Below are 21,248 nucleotides of genomic sequence, written 5' to 3' on the forward strand. Positions count from 1 at the left end.
CTAAAAGATTGATTAGAAAGTGGGTCCACAACTTTGATCTCTTTACACACTTATATTCTTTTACTTTTTGTTTGGGTTTGTTTCTTAAGGACTAGTAGAGATCATAGATGCTAGCAATGTTAACATGAATTTTATAAGTCATATGAATCTTATGAGTTATTCCACCTTATTTCCTGTTTATAACCATCTTAGTAAATAAGATAGAGAAGAATGGAGACTTTTCCTTTTGGGCATTTTGCGTTAGACCATTTTTTCTTAGCAAGAGAATAATTTTGTGGACTTGTTGAGGCCTTAGGCTTTTCTTTGTGAAGGGTATTTAACAGAACAAGAAGGGAGAATAAGGCACTTCACTATCCCAAGTCACAGGGCTCGCCTTGGTAGACCCTTTTGTCCATAGAGGTTTCATTCTATCTGTCCTTTTTTTTTTTGTTTGCCTGTATTTTTTTTGCCACAATTCTTGTTTTGTCATAGATTTATCATTTACTTGAGAGAATTGGAGCTGGGATTTTCCTTTCATATAAATAAATATATATATATATATATATGTATATTTTTTTTTTCAGTTGTTATAAATTTTTTATTGGATGAATTATACTACTGAGAATTACTAAATAAACATAATATGGGGTGACCATCTTTGGTCCTTGATGCTACCAATTTGGGCAGAAAAAGTTTACTATCCAACTAATTGCGTTGCTGGGAAATGGGAATTGTGTCTCCTTATTCAATGTAGTAGTTATAACTACTTATAACTACATTTTCTTAGCAATAAATGTAGTAGGTATAACTTATCTATAGGGGTTAGTAGATCCACCACAGTTCTATGCACATGAAACTTCAAAAGATGGCAATTGATAGTGGGGTCCTAATTAAATTCAAAAGTTGCCATATGAAAGAAAAACCATAAGGCATTCCCAATTAAAAATGTTCTACCAATGGATAAATTATCATTTTTTATGTACATAACCTTATGTTTGGATGGGGAATTGATGAGAACATAGAATAGGAGTAGGAAAAAGTGATCAGAATATTGAGGAAAAAAATAGGCACAGATGTCAATAAATCTTAGAGCAAATTACATTTTAAACCCTGTTCTTCATAGGTGGTTCAAATTAAACCCTAAAAATTAGAAATTATAAAGTTCTTATTTGTTAATGTTATATGCTGAAGGCTACTTGGAAGTTTTTGAATTTTGGAACTTAGTAATGTCACAGGGCAAAAAACGCAATGTGATCATGAGCCAAAATTTTGATGAATTTGATATTGACTTATTGACAGGGCAATATTCCACTAGAAAAGCCTTCCCTGCTACTTAGAGTGTACAATAGATTATGACTTGTTGGCTTAGTCAAGTGTTATGTTTGTGTTGTTGTTTACTTTTCTGCTGCAGAAATGACTGCCCTGTGTAAATGAAATGTGTTTATTACAACTACTTAAATAAATAAAAAAAGTTTAATTAGTTTTCAAATCATAGAGCCCCAACGGTTTACACCTATTTAAGCCAACATTTCGTGTAATCAATGTTTGTTATTGTTTTAATGGTTATATTATGTTGAGCTTTAAAAAGTGATATTGTGGTCCTTTCATTGATACCTATGTTTCGTAAAAGCTCTTGTTGATTAAAGTGATAATCCATTTCTATTTTAATATAATTCCTTTTTAGTTCGGCCTGAAGTTTGTGTCTAATGAGTTGTATTTGACGCTTAAAGCTATAACACACTTTGGAAAAGGTTTGCTAAATCACGTGAACTTTGTTTAAAGATCTCTAATGATGCCTTGATGCCTTTGTCTTTGTCTGAGGAGGTAATAGTTATCACCAGCAAGTTGTATAAAAATGGAAACTTCTGAGCTTTCAGTTACTTGCTAAGGTGTTTTAGCCCAATAAAGAGAACTGGTCCACCTGTTTTTGATTCATATTGTAGTAAGTGGTTGTGGATTGTCCATCCAAAAACTTAACTAAGCCTTATCCTTAATAGATACCCTTTGAGCTCATCTTAACAAATTAAGTGATGAGTGGGCATTAAGTGATTCACATAGGTGTCCCTTCCTTCATCCAAAATAAGTGATTATGTTGATTTTCTAATATAACTGTTGTAGCTTTTATGGTTAAGTGGCTGTTTAAGTGGCTGTTTAGGTGGCTGTCCACAAAAAGGTAAATTCAAATGTTTAATGTGGCTGTTTTATGTCTGTTTCAGTGGCAGAATTTGTCAAAATCTGTTATGGGGCTGTTTTAAGTATGTTTTAAGCTATTTAAGTGAGATAATTTCCTGTTCAATAATGGTGATAAATTCCTAACATTGTTGTCTTGAAGGTTGTCTCTATGGGTCGCTCTCTTTTCAAAAAGTTGCTTTTTGACGACTCAGACGAGGATGAGATAATGAGGCGAATTCTTAAGGGTTCAACTAAACAACGTAAACGTCGTCGGTATGTCGAACGTGATCGTTTGGCAGGCCATAAAAGACTTTATCTCGACTACTTTTCCGACACACCAGTGTATCCTCCTAATTTATTTCGGAGGAGATTTCAGATGAGTCGGAATCTTTTTCTTCGTATTCAGCATGAGGTATAGGCATATGAATCTTACTTTATCCAAAAAAGAGATAATGCCCAAAAATGGGGTTTATCCTCTCTTCAAAAGATAACAGCTGCACTTAGGATGCTTGCGTATGGAGTTACAGCTGATTTTATGGATGAGTATGTGCGAATTGGAGAATCCACTGCAATGAAAAGTCTGAAAAAATTTGTTAAAGCGGTGGTTGATATTTTCTCCAAGGAATACTTGAGGTCTCCAAACAACGAAGACATTGCTAGACTTTTAGCCAATGGGGAAAGACGTGGATTTCCAGGGATGCTAGGGAGCATTGATTGCATGCATTGGAAATGGAAAAATTGTCCGGTTGCATGGAAAGGTCAGTATTCTGGTCACATTCGTGAGCCAACCATTGTTTTGGAAGCAGTAGCATCATTTGATCTTTGGATATGGCATGCATTTTTTGGGTTACCTGGGTCAAATAATGACATTAATGTATTAGAACGGTCTCCTATATTTTCTGAGCTCGAACACGGACGTGCTCCTGCAGTTAATTACTCAATCAATGGTCATGAGTTTACAATGGGATACTACCTTGCCGATGGCATATATCCGAAGTGGTCAACATTCGTTAAAACAATTCCATCTCCACGAGGACACAAACACAAATTATTTGCAAAAGCCTAAGAGGTGAATAGGAAAGATGTAGAGCGTGCATTTGGAGTGCTTCAAGCAAGATTTGCAATTGTGCGTGGACCTGCAAGATTTTTCCATAGTGAAACACTTCAAGACATCATGAAAGCATGTGTAATTCTTCATAACATGATCGTTGAGGATAAACGAGATGTAAATGAAGCGGTGGAATTAGATTATGAGCAAGTTAATGACAATCCTACTATACAACTGTCACGAGAGAACACAAATACATTTACGGAGTTCATTGAAACCCATCAATGTATTCGAGACCATAAAAATCATTTTCAACTCCAATCAGACCTCATTGAGCATTTATGGCAATTACAAGGGGAGTTGTAGGAATTTAGTAAGTGTGTGAGTTATGCGTGTGGTGTTTTATTGTAATTTGATATATGTATGAATCTTCTAAAGACAACATTGGTAGTTATGTATGTGGATTCTATCTATATATATGTATGTGGATTTTTGGCAAGTTGTATGTATATATATGTATGTGAATTTAGGTTGAGTATATTGATATTTGGCAAATTCTTTCTATAAAGAAAAATTGGCAGGTTCTATATGTGTGTGTGTGGATCATTGACAGGTTCTATATGTGTGTGTGTGGATCAGAAAAATTGGCAGGTTCTATATGTGTGTGTATGTATTTGGCAGGTTGAATTTGACAGGTTCTATATGTGTGTGTGGATCAGAAAAATTGGCAGGTTCTATATGTGTGTGTATGTATTTGATAGGTTCTATATGTGTGTGTGGATCAGAAAAATTGGCAGGTTCTATGTGTGTGCATGTATTTGGCAGCTTGTTTGAATAGTTGTTGAATTTGACAAAAAAAAAAAAAAAACATTTGCTGGAAAGAAATGATGAAGGCCAGGGAAAGATATTTGATATGTTCTTTGGAATAGACGTTGAATTTGACCCCAAAAAAAAAAAATGGTTTGCTGGAAAGAAATTATATAAATGGTTGTGGTGCTTTAAAATCCCTACCAATGTCCAATTGTACATGTCTGGAATATGCAACTATTGAGAGTTGTAGTTCTTTGATGTTCATTTCAAAACGCCAGCTACCTCCAACTTTGAAAAGTCTAGTGATAAATGATTGCAAGAATTTGCAATTTTTGATAGACGAGGGAGAGGCTTCTTCTTTATTATTGAAAGAGGAGAGTATTAACAGTAATGCATCTCTTCTTGAGCACTTGGTTATTTAAAGGCCAAGAAAGAAATGTGATTGCTGGAAATCTCATAATTGTACTGTTGAAAAAAATTGGCTGTTGGAACTTGGAAAGCCCAGGAAAGAAATTGGCAGTTGGAAAGAAAGTGACCGTTGGAATCACCAAAATCTGAAAAAAAAAATTGACAGTTGAAAGAAATAATAAAGTAAGTTTAAAAAAATAATATTTTAATACAAATAGAAGTTTGGGATGCGAAGAATTGACAGTTGAAAGAAATAATAAAGTAAGTTTAAAAAAATAATATTTTAATACAAATAGAAGTTTGGAATGTGGAGGTATTGTAAAATAAGATGGTATAAATGATAAAGTGGTTTTTAGAATTGTAAAATAGAATAGCATTAGCATTTTCCAATGCTAATGCTCTTACATGCCACCAACATTGGGCAGCTCTGTGAGGGCCCTCCAGACCTCTGAATCAAAATTATTGATGATGTAGAAAGAACTATGTATATATTATGATTAAATGTGCTAGTCTTTAATGGGAAATACTAGTAAAAAGGCTTAAGTTGTTACAAATCTAAAGTGCAGGTGTTAAATTGTTCAAATAAAAAATACAAGGATCAAATTGACAGTGAGTTTTAAATCCAGGTTGACATTTGTATAAACCTCCTTATTTTAATAGGAGTAAACCTCAAGAATTGGTTAAATGAATTCTAAGGAGGCTATAGTTTATGTTCTAGAGATGGTCTATTGATCTCTAATATCTGATTCGAAATTAACAGTGGGCCATTCAATACTACAAATATGTTCCCCTCCTGACCAGAAGGATTGAGCAAATGACATCTATCTTCTTATTTTTGCATAATTATAAATAACTTTGTTTTTTTAAAGTATCAAACCAAGATAACAGTTCCATTAAGGTCTAACAAATGTAAACAAATGCAATCTGGCATTGAATTTCCTTCATGACTAATATCCTAAGCCCTAGAATTAAAGCTTTACTAGTATGATGAATAAACATGATCATCCTACAAAAAACTAGCAAGCTACGGTAGAGAGGCTTGACTAATAACCTGACATGCAAATTTGAATAGCAATGATAAATAGGTTTATCTATATCTATATCTATATATATATAATTGCAGAAACTGAGAGAAAATGAGTTCCTAGAATTAAGGAGGTAACGACAAATAGGAAAAGTCCCTACCTAAAATTTAGACATGTGTAACTTTTAGGTATGTGTAACTTTAAAAAGCGATACATTATATTGTTTGACAACGCTATAACACCGTTTAAAAGTAATAAATTGTAATTTTTCGCTACATTAAAACACTGTTTGGAACCCTTATTGGTATAAAAGGAAATTAACTGCTTAAGACATAAAAAAGGAAGATAGCTACACGGAAAAAAAAAGGAGAAAGAGAGACCGAGAGACAGAGAAATAGAGAGGCAGAGAACGCAGAAGGAGAGAGAGATCGAGAGATCAAAAACTACACGCTCTAAAAATTGAAACTCAAAACACACAATCATCCATTCTTTCCATTTGTTAACACAAACGGCCAAAAGAAAAGATTTTCCCTGCCAATGAAAAAGAAATAACAGAAGCCCATTGACATATTTCCACGGTTTGCAATCAAGAATGAAAAGAAGTCTCTCACTTTCCTGTCAGATTTCTTCATCTAACTATCCATTAATTTCTTTCACCGGTGAGTTTTTATCTTCGATTTAAGTTTGTTTATTAATTATGATTAGGTTTTGATATTTTGTTTGGATTGTTTTCAATTTTGGTATTTTAATTAAGTTTTTCTATTCGCTTTTCAGTTTGACATTCTCATCTGCACGCCCTCAAGTTCAACCAGGTACCAATTTCGAATCGATCAGATTCCAGATCGTTTAGATCTACTTTGATTTTTTTTCGTTTTTGTCAGATCTAGGGTTTGTAATCTGCTCTTTGGATGAATATATTGCTTTTGTTTATTGGTGGTATTAGTACTCTACTTTGAATATTCCGATTTCAATGTATTTCTCCCTGAACTGTTCACATTCTAGATTTCGGAATCGGAATGATTGTGTTAGTGAAATAAGCTGCATCACTTCCCAATGAAAACTTCAAAGTCACTGTAACTGAGACATGCTCTTCCACCTTGTTTCGTTTCTTCTCTGTAACTCCATACACACATGGTCAGAATAGCGTGGTTAATTTCCCTCTTTCGAATACTCTCTCTGATGATTTGGCCCACTTTTTAACTGTTTGCATGTTCCGTTCCAGACCAATAGACAGAGGAAAAAAGAAAATCCAAAAGGTTTGGCTACCTTTTTCCCTAATTTCCCATATAGTTGCTTTATAGATAAAATAGAAAAATTTATTATTGAAATCCATGACAGTTTGGCCATGTAATCCATAGAAAGTTTGGTGGTAAATCACTATTTCTATCTCCTCATAATCATTTTTTCTCTTCTTGGAAGAATATGAAACTTAATCTTAAAATGAACTTTTAGACTCTAATTCTTATAGGGCTCCCAAGTTGGAACCCTTCTATATTTTTCTCTATAAAATTGAATGACAATGGCCTTTAAGATTATGTATTTGAAAGTTAGGGGAACTATTATGTACTCTATAATGAATAGGAACTATTTGTGGTGCTTTCTGATAGCTTAAGCTTCTAGAGATAGTTGTGTAAAGCTTATTTGATTGCTAAAAAGAGTTTCTTAAATTGCCAGAATGTGTTTTGAATTTGTTTCTCAATATTGCTTCCTGAACATCTACAGGGCTTGATGATTAGTGAATAAAATTGAAATGCATCTTACATGATATTATAATGAATATGGATAATTCAAGTCATTTTGCAACAACGTATGTGAAATCTAACAGCATCTGATGTCCATAACTAGATTCTATAAGCAGCAAACCATACATTTGATTGGATTTGTGAATGCTAAATATGTGCTCTTTAATGAACAGGAACTAGATTCTCTCGACATTATTAGACTTTTCACTTTTGTTAGGTGCAAACTGGAATTTTGTGTATGGACATGATGCTATAGATTTCTGGTGGGCATCAGTATAGCCAATTCATATTTCATGGGGCTGGTATCTCACCCTTTCAATTGCCAGGTGCTCTATACAAAGGTCTGTTGTAATAAAGCTTTAGCATTTTTTTAAAAGCATGTTGAGTATGTTACTTTTGAGAAAACTGGTAGTAATAATGCCTTTATTTGTTTAATGACAGGCATATATTAATTTTGAAATATCAAAGGGTGTGGTTGAATGGATCAGAGAGCTTGATGAGAGACTTATAGACATATTAAAGCATTTGAAGGTCTGGATAAGCCATAAAAAGTTGGAGGTTACTTTTAACTTTGTGCCAAGATAGAGTAAACCACTCAAATTTCTTATATTGGTGTACTGTTTTAAGAGATTTGAGCTTTTATAGGACTTTGAACTTCTGTTAATATTCATGTATTACTTAAGGTTTTTTTTTTTTGTATGGAAACTTCCATATGGATCTAACATTTCTTTATTGTTATATTTTTTTTAATTATGTTTTAATTACTTGAATTTTTTCCTTGAATTAGAAGCATATAAGTTTGTGAACGTATAAGAAATCTTACTTTGTTCTGTATAACCAAATTTGTAGTCCAACTTGCAACAGATTTTGATTGCAAGGAGATATGGGTACACTTTTTGCAATTTCATATTCTGCCTTGCTGTTACAACTCCCCATACACTTTCAATAACGCAATGAATCTATGTAAAAAAAAAAAAAAAAAACAATCGGTGTATTATTTACTGGAGATTATGATCAAACTTTATGGTTTATATGCATTTATGATTTTTTATTTATTTAAATTTTATAGTTTCTTATCAAGCTTCTGAGATACATTTACTTTGTGCAGTATATAAGTGTTGGGGTTGAATGAAATCTACAAAGGTCTATATTTATTCCTCACAAAAGGGACATGATAGGTGAAAAATAAGAAGGGAAAAAAATATTTGGTTGATTGGAAAGGAGCAAGAACAAAAAGAACAACTGAGATATGAAAAGAGCATTAAGCACATAACCACACAAAAAACAATGTAGAGGCACATTGGAATTCAAAAGGAAAAAAAAGTTAGCTGATGCTGAATCAACATCTTCAAATGCACTTGGTTGGATTGTTTTAGATTTAGATATTTGAGTTAGATTTGGTTAAATTAGTTTTTGGTATCTGCCTATGGTGTTTGTAATTAGATTTGTAAATGGAGATATGTGTTAGGTGTGTAGTACGTGGTAAAAGTGTATTTAAATATTATTAAAAAAAATTTCTTTCTAATAAATATAAATAAAAAGTTTCCCGCACATAGTGCGGGTTAAAAAGCTAGTTTATATAAAGAAACAGCAGCCAATTACTATGTTATACTGAAATATTCCCAAACAAACACAGCTCAGAAAATGCTGCATAACATCCAAATACTGTGACTTTCCATTATCCCTAAACAGCAAATCACTCCCCATCTACTTCTTTGTCAGCCTTCTGTTCCAGGGTAGCCTTAGTGTCACTTTGTTTTGGGATTTCCTGTATTCTCACATATGGTTTCCTGGTCAATGTTTCTCCTCTCAGAGCAGCAACATAACGGTCGTTTGTGTCCTCTTTGCGCTGCAGCTCTCCAAGGTATTCTGCCAGTCTCTCTTGATTCACTTTCCCCATCATCTGATTGATTTGCAATTTCAAACAATTGAATTGTCATGATGTTCTTCCACTTTGGAAAGAAAATGCTTCAATGAAACAACCTCAAAATTGAGAACCTCATTGACTAAACAGTTGCAGTGAGAACTTAAAGAATGCACAATCCTTTAAGTATATCAAATTAGAAATGAATTGGGAGAATATCACCCACATACAAATACACTTAAAGCAAAAGACACAAATTAACTCCCAGCTATATTATTAAAAACTACTTATGTAAATCATAGTCGATTATAATACTTGTGTTCCTAATCTATAAGTCAAGAGAAGATGAATTAATTGACACAAAACTTAGGTACAATTCCTTAAATTCTATACCCAAGGTTCCTCAACGTTGCATTTACCAACCAATACAAATAGTGTTATCGTTTTCCAAGGAAAATTAAATTCAATGATTTAACTTATTGGCCAATGCAACCACATGGGTTGAATTTAGTTGGGTATTACAACTAAGTTTTACCTCAGACATGAAAACCCATGTAATGAATCTTACGTTATAGATCCATGTAAGTTTTTATTATCCCAATCCCTAAACTCAAATAAATCTTATTTTGCAAGGTGTGTCTGATAGTATCCAATACAAGATGTATTGAAATGTTGTAATACAAAATTTAAAAAGGAAATAAAGTTAACATTTGGGATATGTTTGACAAGTATTGCATTTGGTAGGAAACAAAGATTACTGGACAAATATACATGCATGAAACATATAAGGGTTGGTTTATAAGTATCAAATGCTCCATTGAATCTCAGCCTCCACAAAAAATCGGGATGGAGCTCAAGGCCAATTAACCCCCATAAGATTTTTTTTTCCTTAATGATTTCAATTTTGAAACTTTTTTTTTTTTTTTTAATTTTAATTTTTGATAGGTAACAACAAATATTTTATTAAGAAAAAACTAGCCAACCTGAGCACATTGGGGATGTACTGTGGGGGCAAAAATCAAGGACCAAAATTACAATGATCAAGTAAAGCCAAAAGGGAAAAACAAGAAAATGCGACAAAGCCACACTCCAAACAAGGAGAGTATGCAAGAAAAAAGACTTAATCTCTAACAAGAACCGTTCACATCCCTCAAAGTATCTAGCCTTCCTTTCTCTCCAAATATAGCACATCAAGCAATGCGGCACAAGTCTCCAAAAAACTAATTGCGATGTCGCCCGAATTTACCTTGCTAAGACTCAAACAACTCAAATACTATAAGAGGCATAACCCAATGGAGTCCAAACACCAAAGACTACAACTTAGAAGCTATGGGGCACTAAAGCAGAAGATGATCCGCCAACTCCCTATATCTCTTACACATATAGCACCAATCAAGAACAATAATCCCTCTTATCAGATGTAAGAATCTTACCTAAAGAGGCTGACCATGAAAAGAAAGTCACCCTTGTAGGGACCTTCGATTGCCACACCAACCTCCAAGGGAAGGAGAGAGTAGGAGGGTAGAAAGAAAGATAGAAAAAATTATTCATAACTAATAACTAATGTGACATTCACAATCCCTCTCATTCTCAGACACATCAAAATCATAAATCTAAGAATTTTGATTTTTTTTTTTTATTTATTGGCACCAGATGTCCAGAGCAAAGCCCCGACTAATCATGGGGATGCCCAGGCCCTCAGCAAGGAGTTTCTCGGAAGTGCACCTCGGGTAATTCAAGGGGCAATTAAATAAATCTAAGAATTTTGATATCAAACGATAAAAAGCCCAACAACCCAAAAAGCAAAACGATTAATGAAATGATGGGCATAGAAAGATTTCAAAGAGAACAGAAAGCGTATTATGATCCTAAACTTAGGTATAGTTCAATAGATACTGCACCTTAGGTTCCCCAATATTGCAATAATCAATGCAATACAAATAATGTTTTTTTTTTCTCCCCCAAGAACAATTAAATTCAATGATATAACTTATTAGCCAATGCAAAATTGTAACCACATGGTTGAATTTAATCAGAGAACCTAAGGTTCTACACTTACAAAACGTACCCAAATTTTACCCAGGTCGATAAACCCCATGCAAAGAACCTTTTGTTTATAGACCCATGTAAGTTCTTCATCCCAATTCCTAAACCTTAAAACAAGTCCTATTTTGCAAGAAATAAAGTTCACATTTGGGATATGTTTGACAAGTATTGTATTGGGTTGGTTTTAGAAGAACCAAAATGTTACATTGAATCTCAGCCTCCACACAAAATCAGAATCTAAGAATTAATGTCACAACCCAACAAAAGCATAAAATCTAAGAATTTCCCATACCAAATGATAAAAAAGCACAACAACCCAACAAGCAAAACGACGAATTGAAATGATTCAAAGAGAAGAGAAAGCGTGCGTACGAGAGAATCGGGGCGAGCGGTCTGGCGAAGACGAGCTTCGAGCTCAGGGTTGTGTTTGTTGGTGAACTGCATGACTCCGTAGCCGATGACTCCAGGAACGACGCCGCATATGGTAGCGAAGGCTATGAAGAATGGCTTCGACTCCCTCGTCCTCCTCACCAACCACCTCCACGACGTGCTCTTCTCCCACAGTAACGACATTTCTACCAAATCTGTCTCTGTCTCTGTCTGTCTCTCAATTTTCTCGACCTATTCCGACCAATTACTACATGGGCTTTCTATTTTTGTTTTGGGCCCCCCTTAGATTTGGTGGGCTGATATTTGGGCCATTAGGCTCCTTTGATCAGGCCCAATAGGACTAGTCTTTCTAGCCTCCCACAATACATTACAAATCTAAAGGTTTGTTCAATATCATGTAATTTAAAATTTTATATGATGTCATACTTTATACATGATTAGAATATAAAAAATAAAAACTAAATGGTGAGAATATTTCTAGTGCAATTGATAGATTTTTTTTTTTTTCCTTTTTTCTTTTTTTGTGTGTTTTGGATGGAATCTGCATTTGAGAGAAGGGAGAGAGTTACCTCCTATTAATTATTTATTTTCAGGAAAAAAACAAAGTGGGTTATATCCTTGACACTATATATATATATATATATTACAGAGAAGTAATTTAAACCTTGAACATTTTCGTGGAAAATTATAAGAGATAAATTGAAGTACAAGATTAATGGCATATATAGGTGTGTTGTTAGGGTTATTTAAAATTATGTTTTTACAATCTCATTTGTATGAGATTTACCAAAGATATTAGATATCACACACCTTGACAGTCCACATGGCATCTAATAATATGTTAGATGACTCGTGGTGTATGATTGGTGGTACTGCATACACTTTTTCTACTGGCATATAAATTGGACATTCGTGTAATATTTTTATTGAGGTTCAATTAAATACACTTCCAATAGTTTTTCATTTCATTTTATTTTTTGATTCTCTCTAAGGGCCCGTTTGGATTGAGTGGAGAAGGAAGGGAAGTAAAGTAGAATACTAAAGTTAGCTAAAAATAGACTAATTTAGGCCAAATCTATTTTACTCTACTCTACTTCCCCTTCCTCCTCCTCAATCCAAACAGACCATAAGTTTTCTTTAATGTTTGACAAGATATGAAAACAATAGTGTCCCAGTGCAGTATGGCCTTGGATTTCCTTCATGACTGGTGTCCTAATTCTCAGGCCTAGAATTGAAACTTTACTCGTGTGATGTATAACATGATCATCCTACAAATACCAACAAGCAAACAACAGAGAATTGTTTTGATTAATAAAACAGATATGCAAAATTTGAATAGCAACAATCAATAAATAAATTTATTTATAAAAAAAAATCAATAAACAGATTTGGCTATAACCATTATTCCTAAGCAATCAATCACTCTATTACACTGAAATATTAGCAAACAAACACAGCCCAGAAAATGCTGCATAACATCCAATAACATTGAAACTTTCCAATATTCCTAAGCAATGAATCACTCCAGGTTAATATGTGGGTTCCTAGTCAATGTTTCCCCTCTTAGAGCATCAAGATAACGGTCGGTTATGTCCTCTTCGCGCTCCAGCTCTCCAAGGAATTCTGCCAGTCTATGTCGATTCACTTTCGCCATTTTCTGATTGATTCACAAATATCAAGCAATCAAAAATTGACAGTAATAGGGATTATGGCAAAATTTAAGTATAATTTCTTATATGCTTCCCCCCACCCCCCCCCCCCCCCCCCTCCCCCTCCCCCTCCGAAGCAATTCCTTAATTATTGTACCTTTTTCTTAAGAATAAAGACACTTCTTTTTTATTTAATTAATAACAAGAAAATTTGCAACATAACAGTCATGAAAGTCTAGTAGAACAAACTCCATCCAAACAAAAATTAGAAAAGAAATCCTAGCTCTCTTGCCTAAGGCATGAGCTAAAGCTATTGTACCTTAGGTTCATCGATGTTATATTGACTAACACAATACAAAGAATGTTATTTTTTCTAAGAAGAGTTAAAACCCATGAAATGAACCTTTTGTTAAAGATCCACGTAAGTTTTTTATCCCAATCCCTACCTTAAAGAAGTCTCATTTAGCAAGGTGTTTCCAAGAGTATCCAATCCAAATAGTATTGAAATGTTGTAATACAATATTTGGAAAATGAAATAAAATTAACATTTGAGATATGTTTGACAAGTATTGTATTGGGTAGTTAACAAAGATTACTAGCCAAAATAACATATGGTCATAAAAGTACCTAATGTTACATTGAATCTCAACCACTTGTTTAATAACAATGTCACAATTTTACAATCAGAAAAAATCCCTCTCAATCTCATCAGTCTGAGACACAGAAAAATCAATGTTATATTGTATTATATATCAACTGATTAAAGCCCAAAACCCAACAAGCAAAGAGAAACGTTGAATGAATTGATTTTGGGATAGAAAGAGAAAAGCGTACGAGGGAATTGGATCGAACATTCTGGCGGAGATGGGCTTCGAGCGCAGGGTGGCCTGTGCTTGTGAACTGCATGGGCCTCTCCCTTTTAATGGTGGTTTTTCAATTTTTGTTTTGGGTTTATGAGCCATTCACAAGTTTTATAAGTCTTGTTTTGGGCCACAAAATATATAGACCTCAAATCCAATTCATCGCAAGTGAATATCTTTGGTTGGTGTTTTTTTTTTTTTTTTTGGTAACAAGGAAATTTCATTAATATTTTAAAAAATATATTATTTCTCTTAAATTATATCTCTTGTAATCATATGGGATTTAAAATTGAAGCCATATCTAGATTAAAAACGAAAAAGGATTATCTATCTAAAATTGATCCATTTTATAGTAAAAATTATATATTATAAATCTAAATTGTATCTAATGCCACATCATTTAAAATTTTAAATAATGTCAGAGTTTGTAAACTGTTTGAATCAATAAATAAAAACTAAATGGCGAGTATATTTTTAGTCTAATGGAGAAAATCTTGTTCTGCCATAACTGCATTTGAGTGAAGAGAGATAATTACTTATTATTTGCTATGTGTTTTCAAAGGATTAAAGGAAAAAACCAAGTGGTTTATAGCCTTGATTATATATAATTCAATAGTTGTAGATGATGGATTTAAACTCTAAACATCCACTACTGTTGGCTGAGTTTCTCCTATGTCAAGAGATTAATGAAGCCTGCCTGCCTAGTTGAGCTAAAGAGATATTTGAACACAATAAGTTTAGGGGCAATATTTTTTTCTCAGTATTAACATGGTTTATTGTGATTAGTACATAATAAAAATGACAACGATAGACCTAAATGTAGGTGACGTTACACCAATCACAAAAGGTCATTACAACATTTTTTTTTTTTTTTTTTAATTTGACAATTACAACAATGAAAGAGAATGATTTAAACTTTGGACATTTCCATTGAAAGCACTAAGAGGTGTTTGTTAAGCAACAAGACTCTTGGGTTCATATGTGTGTGAGTGTATATATATATATATATATATATATGGAAAAAGATACACCAAACTTCTGGTTGAGTTTCTCATATGTCAAGAAAATTATGTAGCCCACAAAAATGAATAGTCTCTACCTAGTTGAGTTGAAGAGTTTTATCCATATATTTGAAATAATAAGTTTAGGGACACAATTTTTTATTTTTATCTTATTTAACACTTGTTAATATAATCTATCATGATTAATGCATAATAAAAATAATATTGATGGCGAAACAAAAAAAAAATAATGTTACTTTATTCACATCAAACCATATCAACAATAGTAAAACAATTGTCCCTAACAACACTTTGATTGAAATGGCTTTGCACTATTGTATCAAATTGTAGGTGCAATACAAAGGCACTTGGTTTTCTCTATGGGGGAGTCTGTGGGAGAGATGGATGAGGCAAAGAGTTGAAATTATGGGCCAAGACCTTAGGCCCCATAGCTTAAAGATGGATTCTAGGATCAAACTGATTCAGCCAATGATTAAGTCTCGGAGGCCTTCAATAAAAAGCATTATTTAGACTTAAAAAAAAAAGAAAAAAAAAGAAGGTTTGTGTAATAAATATAACGAGCAATGGCCAGTGGAGGACCGTCGCTGGAGCTTGAAAAGACTTAAAAGTAAACAGGATAAGCTTTATTTTCAATCTGGTTATTAAAATGACTGCTATAACAAAGATCATTGGGCTTAAAAAAAACACAAAAACAAAAATAAAGATCTTAGCATTTTTCTTTTCAATTAGATAGAATAGAATTTTAAAATATAGTATTCGTTATAAGCGTTTTTTTATCGAGAGACTTTATCGTAAATAACATTTTTTTATTTTAAGTGACTTAATTAGTATATATCACACAATATGTTGGCCAAAGTTGAAGTTTACACTTAAATGTGACTTTTCCTTTTCCTTTTTTATAATCAGACTTGAATGTGATATTCACACAATCCCTCTCAAATTTCAGACACATAGCTAAAACTTCATATAAGAATTTATACTTATCAAATGATAAAAAGCCCAACAACCAACAAGTAGAATGATAAATTGAAATGATGGGCATAGAAAGATTTCAGTGAGAAGAGAAAGCATACTCGGGAATCATAGCTAGCATTCTGGCGAAGACGGGCTTCAAGCTCAGGGAGGTAGTCGCTATTGATGAACTTCATCGCGGGGTATCCGATCACTCCCGACATGGCGGTTAACATCAACATCCATCTCTTCTCCCCTAGTAGCGACATTTTCTCAATTGATCTCTCTCTCTCTCTCTCTATTTCCCCAGAACTGACTCACTGCATGGGATGGTTTCTAATTTTGTATTAGGTATTTTTGTGAGCCTTTGTTTGACAAGTTCTCTATAGGCCTTGTTTTGGGCCACAAAATATGTAGCTCTATTCCACTGCATTATAACAAGTGGATTTCTTTGGTTAGTCAACTTTTTTGGTTAGAGCAATAAGCATTTACATCGGGTCAACATAGATTTATCCAAATTTATTTTAAAATTATACTTTTAATAAATTTACATGATTGATTGTAATTAGAGAATCTAAAGAATAACACTTAAAAAAAACTTACAATTTTCAATGAGATAATTACTTTTTTTTTAATCCATAAACATTCAGCCATAATTCAATAAACCACCACCAAGTGACCTATTCATTTTGTACCCCACGAAGTTCAAACAAAAAGTACTATATATATATATACACACACTATAAACTAATGTATTAATTTTGAAACACGTGGGTTCTGTTAAATTTCCAATCCTATTGTATCTATTAAAATATCTCTTTAGCATAAAAAGATAATTTAATAAATTTATTTATCAGTCATTTTCTAGTTTAAATTATAAAAGATTAATGCAATCATGTAGGAAGGGATACACCACACTGCAGGTTAAGTTTCTCCTATGCCTAGAACATGATGCAGCCCACTAAAACTTTGGTCCCGGCCTAGTAAGTTGAGCCCAAAGAGCTTTAAACAATGATATTTTTTTTTTTTTAACATGGTCTTACAGTCTTACATAGGTACAATAGAAAAAGGCACTTCCTTTCCTCTCTAGGGAAATGGATGAGACAAACAGTTGAAATAATGGTTTATGATGGATTCTAGGAGCAAAATTGTTTCGGCTAATTTTTAGGTTTTGGAGGCCTTCAAAAAAAAGCTTTGTTTAAACTTAATTTTACTTTCTTTTTTTAAATATATTATTTTTATAGATGTACGACTGTTGCTAGAAGCTTGTAAGGAATAATAGGATACACATGATAAGCTTTATTTTCAATCTGGTGATCAAAATGACTGCTATAATAAAGATGTTTGTCAACAATATCATCCAATATGTTGGCCAAAAGTTGAAGTTCACTTCGGAGTAAGCTTGGTTTTTAATGTTGTTGAGGATTTTGTGGGATTATGTTTTATGTTGAATTACTTTCTTTATTGTAGCACTCTCTGGAGGCCTATTTAAAAAAAGTCTCCAATAAACATGTAAAGGAGATTTAATGAATGAAATTTGAAATTGGAAAATTTTCAATTTGCTGGATGATGAATCCTAGCAACTTTGGTGCTGAGTGATTCCTAAGCTTTCTTTGCTTGGTTTTGATTTTAGAAAATGCGTAAGTGCTGATTCTTAGTGTTTATCATTTTTCTTATTGTTCAATTTTCCCTTCATCCTGCATTTGATATTGTTTGGCGCATCAAAGCCATGTACTTCTTCATACTTTTATAAGTTTTCATAGTTGTTTGCAACTAATCCTTTCATCTCAAATTGTTTAGTCTCTATTCTATTTTGAGATGTCCTAAAATAATATCCTATTTCCTATTTGAAATGTCATACCAAAATAAATAAATTTCCTAACATACCCTTCACTATATTTTAAAAAGTCAATATCTTTATTTTACTAAAGTTTTTTTGTTAAGGAGAGTAATTTTGGAAATTTGTACATTTTTATCTAAAAGATAATGCATTAAAAGATGTTCTATTAAAAAATTGAATTTTCTAAATTAAACCGAACAAACTAAATGGGATGGAGGGAGTATATTTTAAATTATTAATTGATACATTTCTCACTTTCTATTCATGAATAAGTTCTTTTGATGCATATATTTCATGCCTATGTTTATATGTATATAAAGTCCTCGCATATATAATGATATAAATTGGTTGAGCCTAAGAAAAAAAAATCTTGGATTCTTTTAGCAGGTTTTGCTCTAGGGAAAAATGTTAAATCTTTGTATAGGATTTTTCCCTCTTTATGTGACACTCATCATAGCGCAGTTGGAAAAACTTTCTCTACAAAAATTTGTCTCCATACTCTAGAGCATAGCTTTAATCATTTCTGCATTAATCTTCTTATCTATGTAGTTAGATAAGATGTATGTGACACTTGATTTATTACGTTGTTTATGTCGGGAGCTCAAAGGCCAACATACCTTTGATTCGCCATGATGTTACATTATACCATAATATATATTACATTATTAAAATCTTACATTAACATAATCTTAATAAAACAATAAATATTATATTATTTAAGAAGATGGTGAGATTAAGATGATGTGATATAGTTTGTAATTTTAGATTATGGTAATGTTATAAAAAATAAAATAAATCAAAATTTTTAATATCACATCATTATAATGTAAACTAAACGCCCTCTTACTTGTGTGTGAGTTCGAACTTTTATTTAGCACTATTTCCTTTATGTTATTTGCATCCCACGGATTTAGGTTAAGTTTCTTGTTTTCAAATACAGTCAAGTCAGGGAGGCCTAGACTAGACCTTGACCTCCAAAACTCAGTTGTGCGCTGGTCCAACTTGCCAAAGTGCCAATAATAAAGCATGAGATAAAGCATCTATTGGGAAAAAAAAAAAATCAAGCTCAAGACCAAGGGCAAATCAGGAATTTAAATATATAAAAAAAAAAAAAAAAAAAACACTAAACTGTTGAAGCCAAATGACAGATGTGACCTCAGAACAGAACCCACATGAAAGCTACATCTCATAACCTGGAATGAAAGAGGAATCTGAACATTTGTCTTTTGTGCACAAACTAAAATAATAGACAAAGCTGACATTTGGGAATCTAATGCTCTCTATAGCCAACTACCACTACTCTACAGTCTTCCCCATCAGCCCCTCCCACTATAACCCTCTTTGCTCTTTTGAACTTTATTTACTTTATATTTTCCATCCTCTAAGTTCGTTTGAAAGGTTGCATGGCTTTAGAACCCCCATTTAACACACACACATCTCTCTCTCTCTCTCTCTCTCTCTCTCTCTCTCAAAAATTGAAAATGATTAAACCCCATGTGAGTTATAGAGCTGGAATGGCAAACAAAAGTTAGTCTAGCTCAATGAGGTTCATATAATGTAGGTACTACGTACTACTAATTAGAGCTTAGAATCAAGTTTGCTTTTTTTTAGGAGAGTATGTATGTGATTTGTCATTTGATTGGCGAAATGGATGAGTTTGGAATCTCTTTATGCAAATCAAAAGCTCTTCCCTTCAGGGTTTCACATAAGGATGAGAATGTTGTTCTTAGGAAATGAAAATTGTCCAGGACGGTTGGGAAAAAGGATGCATGATAAAAAGGGATAAAAGAGTCTTTCGGCAAAAGATCCTCCGAACAAAACTCTTTGATGATCACTCTCTTTCCATCTCTATATGTAATTGGTCTTGCACAACTTAACACCTCTCATGTTTGAGGTGTAAAAACCATAAAGCAAGCCAAAGACACGCAGTAAAGGTCATAGAATGTGGCTGAGCTACTGTTGAATATGCTGTTGCCTTTATCTTAAATAGATAGAAATGGTAGTTTGTAAATGACTCATTTGATGAAAACAAAATATACATAACGATCTTCTTATAAGATATCCTTAAATGGGTGAAAAGGGAAGTTCAAATTTTGAGGAAATTTTTTTAAAAAAAAATGTTAAAAATACTACCAATTTGATTAAAAATAGTTTACAAATTGACATAGGTAATGTGATTGGTACCACATTATCAACAATAAATAAATTTTTATAATTATTTTTATTTTGTGTTCAAAGTAATAAAGTTGATACAGTAATTTATTTAAAAAATTTAAAGATAGCTATACAAATTAAAATGGATAAACTCCTTTAATTATTTAAAATTTTCATACATTATTCTGGAATAGTTTTTTTTTTTTTTTTTTAAAAGCACTCAATCTAAGGAATCTATTAGAGGGAAATCATTTATAAAAAGGGATTGCAAGGTCACTTCTTGATAAATGGGGGCTCCCATAACACCTAGGACCAGAAAGTACAGCTATCCAATGAATTTTATATACTACTATTTTGTTAATTTATAGAGATATTCTAATCTATATAATCCCTAGTTCTAAACACATGTCAAGTTTCATCAGCAAACAGCTGCTAAAGTTGTTAATGTAAGACTAATCAATCATTATACATTCCATCAATTAATGTTGTTCTAGAAAACAGTAGCAAATGTTGTACACTACATAGTATAACATATCATGAGAGAGAGAGAGAGAGAGAGAGAGAGAGAAAACCAGTCAAAGATTTTGTATAGTAATCATTAAAGGTTAGTATGTCTTTACCCAAATCAAAAAATGATATTTTAAGAAAAGGCAAAGGAAACTAAATAGCAACCAAAACAAAAAAAGAAAAGAAAAGAAAAGAAACAGTAAAGAAAAAGTAACTGGGGAATTTGGATGGCATGGCAAGGAAAAAAGAAAAAGGAGACTGTGACAGTGAGCCAAGTAGATTGATGGGCCCATCTTCAAGCCATCAACTGTTGAATGATAAAGTGTGCTTTTTTCTTTGGGGACGAAAATATAGAACAGAATAAAATTCTATCATTCTTGGCCCCATTTACTCATTTTTCTGATACGTTATGTCTTTGATTGAATGCCCACGATCCGATTAGAAAGGCATGGTTATGTAATCTACAACTATCTTTTCTTTTCTTTTCTTTTTTAAGCAAAGGTTTATGTCAAATTTGTCTAAATGAAAATTGAAGGCACTTAATCTACTTTCTTATATAAATGTTAAGATTAGTCTAGTTGAAAAACTTAGGAAGGGTGTTTAAAATAAAGGTTATAATATTAACTTGGTCCACTAACATTGGGCTAAAGTTCAATGTGGTCCCTTAACTATCAATTTAGTGAATTTCATCATCTAAATATATATATAAAATTATGTTAATTTAGGTCATTAACTTTCAAAATCAAGTCAATTTCAATTTCGTTTGAATTTTAACACAATT

General features: G+C 32.7%; 1 protein-coding gene and 1 long non-coding RNA gene across 4 annotated transcripts; one reads left to right on the forward strand and one right to left on the reverse strand.

Moving 5' to 3' along the window:
- The first annotated feature begins 6,604 nt into the window (after window positions 1-6,604).
- Window positions 6,605-7,945, forward strand: LOC126724335 (uncharacterized). 3 transcript variants are annotated; one of them, XR_007654934.1, is made up of 3 exons: window positions 6,605-6,698; window positions 7,402-7,525; window positions 7,626-7,945. It is a non-coding gene; the product is annotated as an uncharacterized LOC126724335 (long non-coding RNA). The 3 variants fall into 3 exon arrangements; XR_007654933.1 differs by having other exon boundaries at window positions 6,610-6,698; window positions 7,358-7,525; XR_007654932.1 differs by lacking the exon at window positions 6,605-6,698 and having other exon boundaries at window positions 7,306-7,525.
- Window positions 7,946-8,758: 813 nt separating this feature from the next.
- On the reverse strand, window positions 8,759-11,701 carry LOC126720325 (uncharacterized). The gene is made up of 2 exons (XM_050422659.1): window positions 11,467-11,701; window positions 8,759-9,087 (listed from the first exon to the last, which is right to left on the reverse strand). The coding sequence occupies exons 1-2, from the start codon at window positions 11,665-11,667 to the stop codon at window positions 8,881-8,883; spliced, it is 408 nt and encodes a 135-aa protein (XP_050278616.1). The 5' UTR covers window positions 11,668-11,701; the 3' UTR covers window positions 8,759-8,880.
- Window positions 11,702-21,248: the final 9,547 nt, after the last annotated feature.

The sequence above is a fragment of the Quercus robur genome, chromosome 4 (genome assembly GCF_932294415.1).
Source record: "Quercus robur chromosome 4, dhQueRobu3.1, whole genome shotgun sequence".
Classification (NCBI taxonomy): domain Eukaryota; kingdom Viridiplantae; phylum Streptophyta; class Magnoliopsida; order Fagales; family Fagaceae; genus Quercus; species Quercus robur.

Bases quoted from the DNA above. Each gene is read 5' to 3' on its own strand.
- LOC126720325 (XM_050422659.1), bottom strand. From the start codon at position 11,667: ATGTCGTTACTGTGGGAGAAGAGCACGTCGTGGAGGTGGTTGGTGAGG. The intron at 9,088-11,466 runs GTACGCACGCTT...CAAATCAATCAG, and splicing joins CCGCTCGCCCCGATTCTCTC to ATGATGGGGAAAGTGAATCA.